The following is a 14,587-nucleotide window of genomic DNA, read 5'->3' as shown; positions in this document are numbered from 1 at the left end:
GGAAAGTTGCAGCGTGCGTGAGAAAAACCAACTTTCCCTTGTCCAGCCGTGGTAGACAATAGTGTTTAGAAATGCTTCGGACACAGATGTTTGTTTGTTTTGAAGGACCTTAGCAGGCAAGTGACTCGGGTTTATGACGGGTGCTTAAGGATATTGAAGGTACGCCGTACGGAAAAGCGGACATCTGGTGTCCGTCTGGCCCGCGGTGTGTGACCTGGGCCAGGCAGAGAGGCCCGGCGTAACATATAGTATTACGTTATATCGTATTACGTTATAACGAATCATGTCATATAGTATAACGTTATAACGTATTACGTTATATAGTATTATGTTATATAGTGTTACGTTATGACGTATTGCGTTATACAGTATTACGTTATATAGCATTACGTTATAACGTATTGTGTTATAAAGTATAACGTTATAAGGTATTACGTTCTATAGCATTGCGCTTTGTTGTATTTCTTTACAACCTATTACGTTATATAGTATTATGTCATACAGTATAACGTTATAACGTACTTTTTTTTTTCTTTTCGTGGAGGAAACCTTCATAGGCGTCCCGCGTTCTCCGCGGAGAGAGCGACAGGTGGTGCCTGGTTCGTACCGGCTAAAACCTCCACGGTGGTCGTCCTGATGATTGGTAGGAGAGCCCTGGGACCCCGTTGCGAATTACTGCCGGGGCACTCCTTCGTCTTCTCTCTGATGGTTTTATCGGAAGTCATCTTTGGCTGAATGGGCCGTTAGGAGGGACCACTCCACCTAACGCCACGCTGCCTAGGCAGTCGTGCGAGTCCGAGGGAAGGGGGGGGCAGACCCTCCTCGGCGTGACGGCACTCTCGATGGATGTTGTCCTCTCACCCTTTCTCTGTCGGCGCGCTCCTTTGCAACCATGAATTGCTCGCAGCAGGAGCGGACTGTTGCCCCCTCAGCGTGGCTTCTACGATCGCCTCGGGGCGCCTTGGGGCCAAACTTTCGCCGATGGCGAGTCGTAGGACACGGCGCGGATCCTCCCACGCGGGGCAGAACTCCAGCGTGTTCTGTGCCGTGTCCTCTTCTTCCTCGCAGTGGTGGCACGTGCTAGTCACCTCCCACCAAATCCTTAGCAAGTAGTCCCCGAACGCTCTGTGCTCGGTGAGAACCTGCGTCATCCTGTACGTCAGCGGGAGCCCAGAACGATCTCTTCAGGCCTCCCAGTTCGGTAGGACCGCTCCAACGTTTCGATGAGGCCTTATTATATCCTCGATGGCATGACGAATGCGCCACCGTTCCCAGGTCTCGAGCCTTGCCTCTTCCCTGACGTCGCGGACCGACTGGCCGGCCGAGAGCGTATCGCTGCCCGAGCACAGGCCCCGCAAGTGATGGTACACCCGTCGTAGCACTAGGGCCTGCAGCTCGAACGGAGGAGATGCCGCCAGCGCAGACGCCGACGCGTGGGATATGGTCTGATATCCCCTGATTATTCGGCTGGTGGTAAGTCTGTGCAACCTCCTCAGCAGCAGTAAGCTGTGACGACTCCTCGGCAGATCTTCCGCCCACACCGGGGCCCCATACAGGAACTTGGATCGAACCACTCCCTCATACGGTCGACGAACTTCGACTTCGGCCCTGCCAATGTTTGGTAATAGGCCGCAAAAGGCGTTGGCTGCGGCCCGAACATCCATTGACTGTCGATCATGAGGCCCGGGTATTTCATCTGGAGCCTCACCTGAACTTCTCCTCCGCAGATGTTCGCACAGACGCCAGGAGGAGGGATTTCTCTACGGTGTTGGTCGAAGAACCACATGGCCTCGGACTTGGCAGGTGACACGCTCTAGCCCAGCTAGTGAATGAAGCGAACCGCGCACGCCACGGCAACCTCGCCGAGTTGCCATCGTCCCTCGGACAGGACCAGAGTGACATCGGCGCAGCAGACGATGTCCGTGCCCGGAGGAGGGAGTCATACGCCGTGATCCACAGGATGGGTCTCAACATAGAACAGTGTAGAACCCCCCTCTCGACCGTCCTTCGCGCTTCTTCCTCGCTGTTGCCCTTAGGCGACCCACCTGTCGCTATGATAGGTCCGGATGACATGGACAAGGTAGGTGGGTACATCGAAGGATTCCAGCGCCTTTACTTTCACGTCCTAAGGAATGGCGTTGAAGGCGCTTGTTACATCCAGCGACACCGGCAACGCCACCCCGTTCTGCGACAACAATGCCTCTGCCACGGCCCTTACAGGAACCATAGCATCGACGGTCAAGCGGCCACGTCGAAAGCCGTAATGGCAATTGTGCAATCTGGGCAGTTGCTCCGATTAATGGGCAACTAGACGGGTGGCGATTATTCCTTCGACAATTTTGCACACCTCGTCCAGAAGGCGCACCGACCTGTAATGATATAACGTACTGCGTTATACTGCATTACGTTTTATAATATTACATTATAACGTATTACGTCATATAGTAATGCACTACAAATTATTACATTATACAGTATTACGAAATATAGTATTACGATATATAGTATAACGTTATATAGTATAACGATATAATGTATTACGTTATATAGTAATACGTGTGGCGGATCGGTATCAACAGGACGTCGACAGGTCGAGGAATCAACGCGACGCAACACCTCCCAGGCGATCCGCGGGTACCAACTGTCAACACCAGAGGGCTACTAAGACGACAACGAGTCTGTCTATCTCGCTAGCGGTCGAATATACGGGCACACGATACAAATACCGTACCTTGCGAGACTCCCTCTACGTCTAAGGCAGGGACTACCGGGCATAGCCTTACTGATGAGTCATACAGTAGTCCGGGACGAAACGCTCCTCATTGGCTTTTCACCTAGCTCTAACTAGACCTCCTACAAACTCGTGACACTGACGTGATGCGGATGGACATCGAAACAGAGATGCAACCATGATGACGCCACCGAGACTTCAAAGCAGCGACCTACGACCGAGGAAAACTGTACCTCTATCGCTACGACGAACACGAAAACGACGACGACACGCCAACCGCAGCGCGAGAATCCATGGCCACATCGAATTCCTCACGCCACATACGTTATATAGAATTAGGATATACAGTATTGTGTTATAGAGTAAAACGCTATATGGTATAACGTTGTAACGTATTACGTTATAACGTTATGTTATAACGTATTACGCCATATAACATAACGGTACAACGTACTACGTTGTATAACATAACGTTGTATGGTATAACACAATAACGTATTCCGCTATATGGTACAACGTTGTAACGTAATACGTTATATATCATAACGTAATATGGTATAACGTTATAACGTATTACGATATATGGTATATCGTTATAACGCATTACGTTGTATAGTATAACGTTTTAACGTATTGCGTTATATGATATAACGTTATGTGGAATAACGTTATATAGTATTACGTTATATGACATAACGTTAGATGGTATAACTTTATAACCTATTACGTTATATGAAATACCGCTATAACGTATTACATTATATGGAATAACTTTATAACGTATTACGTTATATAACCTAACGTTATATAGAATAACGTTATAACCAATTACGTTATATAACATAACGTAATATGGAATAACGTTATTACGTATTACGTTATATAGTATAATGTTATAACGTATTACGATATATAACATAACGTTATATGGTATAACGTTATAACGTCGTATGGTATATAGTACAACGTTGCATCGTTTTACGTCATATCGTATAACGTTATATGGTATTACGGTATGTAGTATAACGTTGTAACGTATTACGTGATATAGTGTAACCTTACATGGTATAACGTTGTAACGTAATACGTTATATGGTATAACATTAAAACGTATTACGGTATATAGAATAACGTTATAACGTAATACGTTATATAACATAACGTTATATGGTATAACGTTATAACGTATTACGTTATAAGGTATAACGTTTTAACGTAATACGTTATATGGTATAACGCTATAACGTAATACGTTATATGGTATAAAGTTATAACGTAATACGTTATATAACATAACGTTATATGGTATAACGTTATAGCTTAATACGTTATACGGTATAACGTTTTAACGTAATACGTTATATGTTATAACGTTATAACGTAATACGTTATATAACATAACGTTATATGGTGTGACGTTATAGCGCAATACGTTATATGGTATATCGTTATAACGTTTTACGTTATAAGGTATAACGTTATAACGTATTACGTTATATGGTATAGCGTTATAACGTAATACGTTATATGGTATAACATTATAACTTAATACGTTACATGGTATAACGTTATAACGTAATACATTATATGGTATAGCGTTATAACGTAATACGTTATATGGTATAACGTTATAACATAATACATTGTATGGTATAACGTTATAACGTAATACGTTATATGGTATAACGTTATAACGTAATACGTTATATAACATAACGTTATATGGTATAACGTTGTAACGTATTAGGTTATATGGTATAACGTTATAACGTAATACGTTATAAGGTATAATGTTATAACGTAATACGGTATAAGGTATAATGTTATAACGTAATACGTTATAAGGTATAACGTTATAACGTAATTCGTTATATGGTATAACGTTATAACGTAATACGTTATATGGTATAACGTTATAACGTAATACGTTATATGGTATAACGTTATAACGTAATACGTTATATAACATATCGTTATATGGTATAACGTTATAACGTAATACATTATATGGTATAACGTCATAACGTATTACGGTATATAGTATAACGTTATAACGTAATACGTAATATAATATAACGTTATATGGTATAACGTTTTAACGTATTACGTTATAAGGTATAACGTTTTAACGTAATACGTTATATGGTATAACGTTATAACGTAATACGTTGTAAGATATAATGTTATAACGTAATACGTTGTAAGGTATAACGTTATAACGTAATACGTTATAAGGTATAACGTTATAACGTAATTCGTTATAAGGTATAACGTTATAACGTAATACATTATATGGTATAACGTCATAACGTATTACGGTATATAGTATAACGTTGCAACGTATAACGTTATATAGTCTAACATAGTATGGTATATCGCTATAACGTATTACGTTATATAGTATAATGTTATAACTCATTACGTTATATAACATAACGTGATATGGTATAACGCTAGAGCGTAATACGTTACATGGAATAACAGTATAACGTAATACGTTATATTGTATAACGTATATTGCATAACGTATATTGTGTAACGTATTGTATTACGTTATATGTATAACGTTATACAATATAACGTAATACGTTATATAACATAACGTTATATGGTATAACGTTATAACGTAATACGTTATAAGGTATAATGTTATAACGTAATACGTTATAAGGTATAATGTTTGAACGTAATTCGTTATATGGTATAACGATATAACGTAATACGTAATATGGTATAACGTTATAACGTAATACGTTATATGGTATAAGGTTATAACGTAATACGTTATATAACATATCGTTATATGGTATAACGTTATAACGTAATACGTTATATAATATAACGTTATATGATAAAACGTTATAACGTAATACGTTATAAGGTATAATGTTATAACGTAATACGTTATAAGGTATAATGTTTGAACGTAATACGTAATATGGAATAACGTTATAACGTAATACGGTATATGGTTTAACGTTTTAACGTAATACTTTATATGGTATAACGTTATAACGTAATACGTTATGTGGTATAACGTTATAACGTAATACGTTATATGGTATAACGTTGTAACGTATTACGTTATATGGTATAACGTTATAACGTAATACGTTATATAACATAACGTTATATGGAATAACGTTATAACGTAATACGGTATATGGTTTAACGTTTTAACGTAATACTTTATATGGTATAACGTTATAACGTAATACGTTATGTGGTATAACGTTATAACATAATACGTTATATGGTATTACGTTATAACGTATTACGTTATATGGTATAACGTTATAACGTAATACGTTATATGGTATAACGTTCTAACGTAATACGTTATATAACATAACATTATATGGTATAACGTTATAACGTAATACGTTATAAGGTATAATGTTATAACGTAATACGTTATAAGGTATAATGTTTGAACGTAATTCGTTATATGGTATAACAATATAACGTAATACGTAATATGGTATAACGTTATAACGTAGTACGTTATATAACATAACGTTATATGGTACAACGTTATAACGTATTACGTTATAAGGTATAACGTTTTAACGTAATACGATATATGGCATAACGTTATAACGTAATACGTTATATGGTATAACGTCATAACGTAGTACGTAATATGGAATAACGTTATAACGTAATACGGTATATGGTTTAACGTTTTAACGTAATACTTTATATGGTATAACGTTATAACGTAATACGTTATATGGTATAACGTCATATCGTAGTACGTTATATGGTATAACGTCATAACGTAGTACGTTATATGGTATAAAGTTATAACGTAATACGTTATATCTTATAACGTTATAACATAATACGTTATATGGTATTACGTTATAACGTATTACGTTATATGGTATAACGTTATAACGTAATACGTTATATGGTATAACGTTATAACGTAATACGTTATATAACATAACGTTATATGGTATAACGTTATAACGTAATACGTTATAAGGTATAATGTTATAACGTAATACGTTATAAGTTATAATGTTTGAACGTTATTCGTTATATGGTATAACGATATAACGTAATACGTAATATGGTATAACGTTATAACGTAATACGTTATATGGTATAAGGTTATAACGTAATGCGTTATATAACATATCGTTATATGGTATAACGTTATAACGTAATACGTTATATAACATCACGTTATATGGTATAACGTTATAACGTAATACGTTATATCTTATAACGTTATAACATAATACGTTATATGGTATTACGTTATAACGTATTACGTTATATGGTATAACGATATAACGTAATACGTTATATGGTATAACGTTATAACGTAATACGTTATATAACATAACGTTATATGGTATAACGTTATAACGTAATACGTTATAAGGTATAATGTTATAACGTAATACGTTATAAGTTATAACGTTTGAACATAATTCGTTATATGGTATAACGATATAACGTCATACGTAATATGGTATAACGTTATAACGTAATACGTTATATGGTATAAGGTTATAACGTAATACGTTATATAACATATCGTTATATGGTATAACGTTATAACGTAATACGTTATATGGTATAACGTTATAACGTAATACGTTATATGGTATAACGTTATAACGTAATACGTTATATAGTATAACGTTATAACGTAATACGTTATATAACATAACGTTATATGGTATAACGTTGTAACGTATTACGTTATAAGGTATTACGTTTTAACGTAATACGTTATATGGTATAACGTTATAACGTAATACGTTATAAGGTATAATGTTATAACGTAATACGTTATATGGTATAACGTTATAACGTAATACGTTATATGGTGTAACGTTATAACGTAATACATTATATGGTATAACGTTATAACGTAATACGTTATATGGTATAACGTTATAACGTATTACGTTATATAGTATAACGTTATAACGTAATACGTTATATGGTATAACGTTATAACGTGATACGTTATATGGTATAACGTTATAACGTGATACGTTATATGGTATAACGTTATAACGTAATACGTTATATGGTACAACGTTATAACGTAATACGTTATATAACATAACGTTATATGGTACAACGTTATAACGTATTACGTTATAAGGTATAACGTTTTAACGTAATACGTTATATGGCATAACGTTATAACGTAATACGTTATATGGTATAACGTCATAACGTAGTACGTTATATGGTATAACGTTATAACGTAATACGTTATATGGTATAACGTTATAACGTAATACGTTATATGGTAAACCGTTATAACGTAATACGTTATATAACATAACGTTATATGGTATAACGTTATAACGTAATACGTTATATCTTATAACGTTATAACGTAATACGTTATATGGTATAACGTTATAACGTGATACGTTATATGGTATAACGTTATAACGTGATACGTTATATGGTATAACGTTATAACGTAATACGTTATATGGTACAACGTTATAACGTAATACGTTATATAACATAACGTTATATGGTACAACGTTATAACGTATTACGTTATAAGGTATAACGTTTTAACGTAATACGTTATATGGCATAACGTTATAACGTAATACGTTATATGGTATAACGTCATAACGTAGTACGTTATATGGTATAACGTTATAACGTAATACGTTATATGGTATAACGTTATAACGTAATACGTTATATGGTATAACGTTATAACGTAATACGTTATATGACATATCGTTATATGGTATAACGTTATAACGTAATACGTTATATAATATAACGTTATATGATAAAACGTTATAACGTAATACGTTATATGGTATAAGGTTAGAACGTAATACGTTATATGGTATAACGTTATAACGTAATACGTTATATAACATAACGTTATATGGTATAACGTTATAACGTAATACGTTATAAGTTATAATGTTTGAACGTAATTCGTTATATGGTATAACGATATAACGTAATACGTAATATGGCATAACGTCATAACGTAATACATTATATGGTTTAACGTTATAACGAAATACGTTATATGGTATAACGTTATAACGTATTACGTTATATGGTATAACGATATAACGTATTACGTTATATGGTATAACGTTATAACGTAATACGGTGTACGGTATAACGTTAGAACGTAATACGTTATATAACATAACGTTATTTGGCATAACGTTATAGCGTAATACGTTATAAGTTATAATGTTTGAACGTTATTCGTTATATGGTATAACGTTATAACGTAATACGTTATATGTTATAACGTTATAACGTAGTACGTTATATAACATAACGTTATATGGTACAACGTTATAACGTATTACGTTATAAGGTATAACGTTTTAACGTAATACGTTATATGGCATAACGTTATAACGTAATACGTTATATGGTATAACGTCATAACGTAGTACGTTATATGCTATAACGTTATAACGTAATACGTTATATGGTATAACGTTATAACGTAGTACGTTATATAACATAACGTTATATGGTACAACGTTATAACGTATTACGTTATAAGGTTTATCGTTTTAACGTAATACGTTATATGGCATAACGTTATAACGTAATACGTTATATGTTATAACGTCATAACGTAGTACGTTATATGGTATAACGTCATAACGTAGTACGTTATATGGTATAACGTTATAACGTAATACGTTATATGGTATAACGTTATAACGTAATACGTTATATGGTATAACGTTATAACGTAATACGTTATATGGTACAACGTTATAACGTATTACGTTATAAGGTATAACGTTTTAACGTAATACGTTATATGGCATAACGTTATAACGTAATACGTTATATGGTATAACGTCATAACGTAATACGTAATATGGAATAACGTTATAACGTAATACGGTATATGGTTTAACGTTTTAACGTAATACTTTATATGGTATAACGTTATAACGTAATACGTTATATGGTATAACGTCATAACGTAGTACGTTATATGGTACAACGTCATAACGTAGTACGTTATATGGTATAAAGTTATAACGTAATACGTTATATCTTATAACGTTATAACATAATACGTTATATGGTATTACGTTATAACGTATTACGTTATATGGTATAACGTTATAACGTAATACGTTATATGGTATAACGTATTACGTTATATGGTATAACGTTATAACGTAATACGTTATATGGTATAACGTTATAACGTAATACGTTATATAACATAACGTTATATGGTATAACGTTATAACGTAATACGTTATAAGGTATAATGTTATAACGTAATACGTTATAAGTTATAATGTTTGAACGTTATTCGTTATATGGTATAACGATATAACGTAATACGTAATATGGTATAACGTTATAACGTAATACGTTATATGGTATAAGGTTATAACGTAATGCGTTATATAACATATCGTTATATGGTATAACGTTATAACGTAATACGTTATATAACATCACGTTATATGGTATAACGTTATAACGTAATACGTTATATCTTATAACGTTATAACATAATACGTTATATGGTATTACGTTATAACGTATTACGTTATATGGTATAACGATATAACGTTATAACGTAATACGTTATATAACATAACGTTATATGGTATAACGTTATAACGTAATACGTTATAAGGTATAATGTTATAACGTAATACGTTATAAGTTATAACGTTTGAACGTAATTCGTTATATGGTATAACGATATAACGTCATACGTAATATGGTATAACGTTATAACGTAATACGTTATATGGTATAAGGTTATAACGTAATACGTTATATAACATATCGTTATATGGTGTAACGTTATAACGTAATACGTTATATGGTATAACGTTATAACGTAATACGTTATATGGTATAACGTTATAACGTAATACGTTATATAGTATAACGTTATAACGTAATACGTTATATAACATAACGTTATATGGTATAACGTTGTAACGTATTACGTTATAAGGTATTACGTTTTAACGTAATACGTTATATGGTATAACGTTATAACGTAATACGTTATAAGGTATAATGTTATAACGTAATACGTTATATGGTATAACGTTATAACGTAATACGTTATATGGTGTAACGTTATAACGTAATACGTTATATGGTATTACGTTATAACGTAATACGTTATATGGTATAACGTTATAACGTAGTACGTTATATAACATAACGTTATGTGGTACAACGTTATAACGTATTACGTTATAAGGTATAACGTTTTAACGTAATACGTTATATGGCATAACGTTATAACGTAATACGTTATATGGTATAACGTTATAACGTAATACGTTATATGGTGTAACGTTATAACGTAATACGTTATATGGTATAACGTTATAACGTTATACGTTATATAACATAACGTTATATGGTATAACGTTATAACGTAATACGTTATATCTTATAACGTTATAACATAATACGTTATATGGTATAACGTATTACCTTATATGGTATAACGTTATAACGTAATACGGTATACGGTATAACGTTAGAAAGTAATACGTTATATGGTTTAACGTTTTGACGTAATACGTTATATGGTATAACGTTATAACGTATTACGTTATGTGGTATAACGTTATAACGTAATACGTTATATGGTATAACGTTATAACGTGATACGTTATATGGTATAACGTTATAACGTGATACGTTATATGGTATAACGTTATAACGTGATACGTTATATGGTATAACGTTATAACGTAATACGTTATATGGTATAACGTTATAACGTGATACGTTATATGGTATAACGTTATAACGTAATACGTTATATGGTATAACGTTATAACGTAATACGTTATATAGTATAACGTTATAACGTAATACGTTACATAACATAACGTTATATGGCATAACGTTATAGCGTAATACGTTATACGGTATAACGTTTTAACGTAATACGTTATATGGTATAACGTTATAACGCAATACGTTATATGGTATAACGTTATAACGTAGTACGTTATATAACATAACGTTATATGGTACAACGTTATAACGTATTACGTTATAAGGTATAACGTTTTAACGTAATACGTTATATGGCATAACGTTATAACGTAATACGTTATATGGTATAACGTCATAACGTAGTACGTTATATGGTATAACGTTATAACGTAATACGTTATATCTTATAACGTTATAACATAATACCTTATATGGTATTACGTTATAACGTATTATGTTATATGGTATAACGTTATAACGTAATACGTTATATGGTATAACGTTATAACGTAATACGTTATATAACATAACGTTATAAGTTATAATGTTATAACGTAATACGTTATAAGGTATATTGTTTGAACGTAATTCGTTATATGGTATAACGATATAACGTAATACGTAATATGGTATAAGGTTATAACGTAATACGTTATATGGTATAAGGTTATAACGTAATACGTTATATAACATATCGTTATATGGTATAACGTTATAACGTAATACGTTATATCTTATAACGTTATATGATAAAACGTTATATGGTATTACGTTATAACGTATTACGTTATATGGTATAACGTTATAACGTAATACGTTATATGGTATAACGTTATAACGTAATACGTTATATGGTATAACGTTATAACATAATACGTTGGATGGTATAACGTTATAACGTAATACTTTATATGGTATAACGTTATAACGTAATACGTTATATGGTATAACGTTATAACGTAATACGTTATATGGTATAACGTTATAACGTAATACGTTATATAACATAACGTTATATGGTATAACGTTATAACGTAATACGTTATAAGGTATAATGTTATATCGTTATACGTTATATGGTATAACGTTATAACGTATTACGTTATATGGTACAACGATATAACGTAATACGTAATATGGTATAACGTTATAACGTAATACGTTATATGGTATAAGGTTATAACGTAATACGTTATATAACATATCGTTATATGGTATAACGTTATACCGTTACGTTATAACGTTATACCATATAACGTAATACGTTATAACGTTATACCATATAACGTATTACGTTATAACGTTATACCATATAACGTATTACGTTATAACGTTATACCATATAAAGTATTACGTTATAACGTTATACCATATAACGTATTACGTTAAAACGTTATACCGCATAACGTATTACGCTATAACGTTATACCGTATACCGTATTACGTTATAACGTTTTTCCATATAACGTAATACGTTATAACGTTATACCATATAACGAATTACGTTATAACATTATACCTTGTAACGTATTATGTTATAACGTTATACCATATAACGTTATGTTATATAACGTATTACGTTATAACGTTATACCATATAACGTATTACGTTATAACGTTATACCATGTAACGTATTATGTTATAACGTTATACCATATAACGTATTACGTTATAACGTTATACCATATAACGTATTACGGTTAACGTTATACCACATAACGTAATACGTTATAACGTTATACCATATAACGTATTACGTTAAAACGTTAAACCATATAACGTATTACGTTCTAACGTTATACCGTATACCGTATTACGTTATAACGTTATACCATATAACGTATTACGTTATACTGTTATTCCATGTAACGTATTACGCTCTAGCGTTATACCATATCACGTTATGATATATAACGTAATGAGTTATAACGTTATACTATATAACGTAATACGTTATAGCGATATACCATACTATGTTATATTATATAACGTAATACGTTGCAACGTTATACTATATACCGTAATACGTTATGACGTTATACCATATAACGATATGTTATATAACGTATTACGTTATAACGTTATACCATATAACGTATTACGTTATAACGTTATACCATATAACGTATTACATTATAACGTTATACCATATAACGTATTACGTTATAACGTTATACCATATAACGTATTACGTTAAAACGTTATACCTTGCAACGTAATACGTTATAACGTTGTACCATATAACGTTATGTTATATAACGTACTACGTTATAACGTTATACCTTATAACGTATTACGTTATAACGTTATACCATATAACGTAATACGTTATAACGTTATACCATTTAACGTATTACGTTATAACGTTATACCATATAACGTATTACGTTATAACGTTATACCTTATAACGTATTACGTTATAACGTTATGCCATATAACGTATTACGTTATAACGTTATACCTTATAACGTATTACGTTATAACGTTTTGCCATATAACGTATTACGTTAAAACGTTATTCCTTATATCGTAATACGTTATAACGTTGTAGCATATAACGTTATGTTATATAACGTACTACGTTATAACGTTATACCATATAACGTATTACGTTATAACGTTATACCATATAACGTAATACGTTATAACGTTATACCATATAACGTATTACGTTATAACGTTATACCATATAACGTATTACGTTATAACGTTATACCTTATAACGTATTACGTTAAAACGTTATACCTTATAACGTAATACGTCATAACGTTGTACCATATAACGTTATGTTATATATCGTACTACGTTATAACGTTATACCTTATAACGTATTACGTTATAACGTTATACCATATAACGTATTACGTTATAACGTTATACCATATAACGTATTACGTTATAACGTTATACCATATAACGTATTACGTTATAACGTTATACCATATAACGTATTACGTTATAACGTTATACCTTATAACGTATTACGTTATAACGTTATGCCATATAACGTATTACGTTAAAACGTTATACCTTATAACGTAATACGTTATAACGTTGTAGCATATAACGTTATGTTATATAACG

General features: G+C 32.4%; 1 protein-coding gene across 1 annotated transcript; it reads right to left on the bottom strand.

The window, feature by feature from the left end:
* Window positions 1–1,184: 1,184 nt before the first annotated feature.
* Window positions 1,185–1,664, bottom strand: LOC117215638. The gene has a single exon (XM_033462028.1). It carries the CDS (start codon window positions 1,662–1,664, stop codon window positions 1,185–1,187), a length of 480 nt encoding a protein of 159 aa, XP_033317919.1.
* Between the last annotated feature and the right edge of the window lie 12,923 nt (window positions 1,665–14,587).

This window comes from Bombus bifarius, unplaced genomic scaffold (genome assembly GCF_011952205.1).
Source record: "Bombus bifarius isolate JDL3187 unplaced genomic scaffold, Bbif_JDL3187 scf7180000009761, whole genome shotgun sequence".
In the NCBI taxonomy this organism is placed as follows: Eukaryota; Metazoa; Arthropoda; class Insecta; order Hymenoptera; family Apidae; genus Bombus; species Bombus bifarius.
The sequence above is the reverse complement of the archived record's forward strand: the minus strand, read 5'-3'. Positions and strand labels throughout refer to the sequence as shown.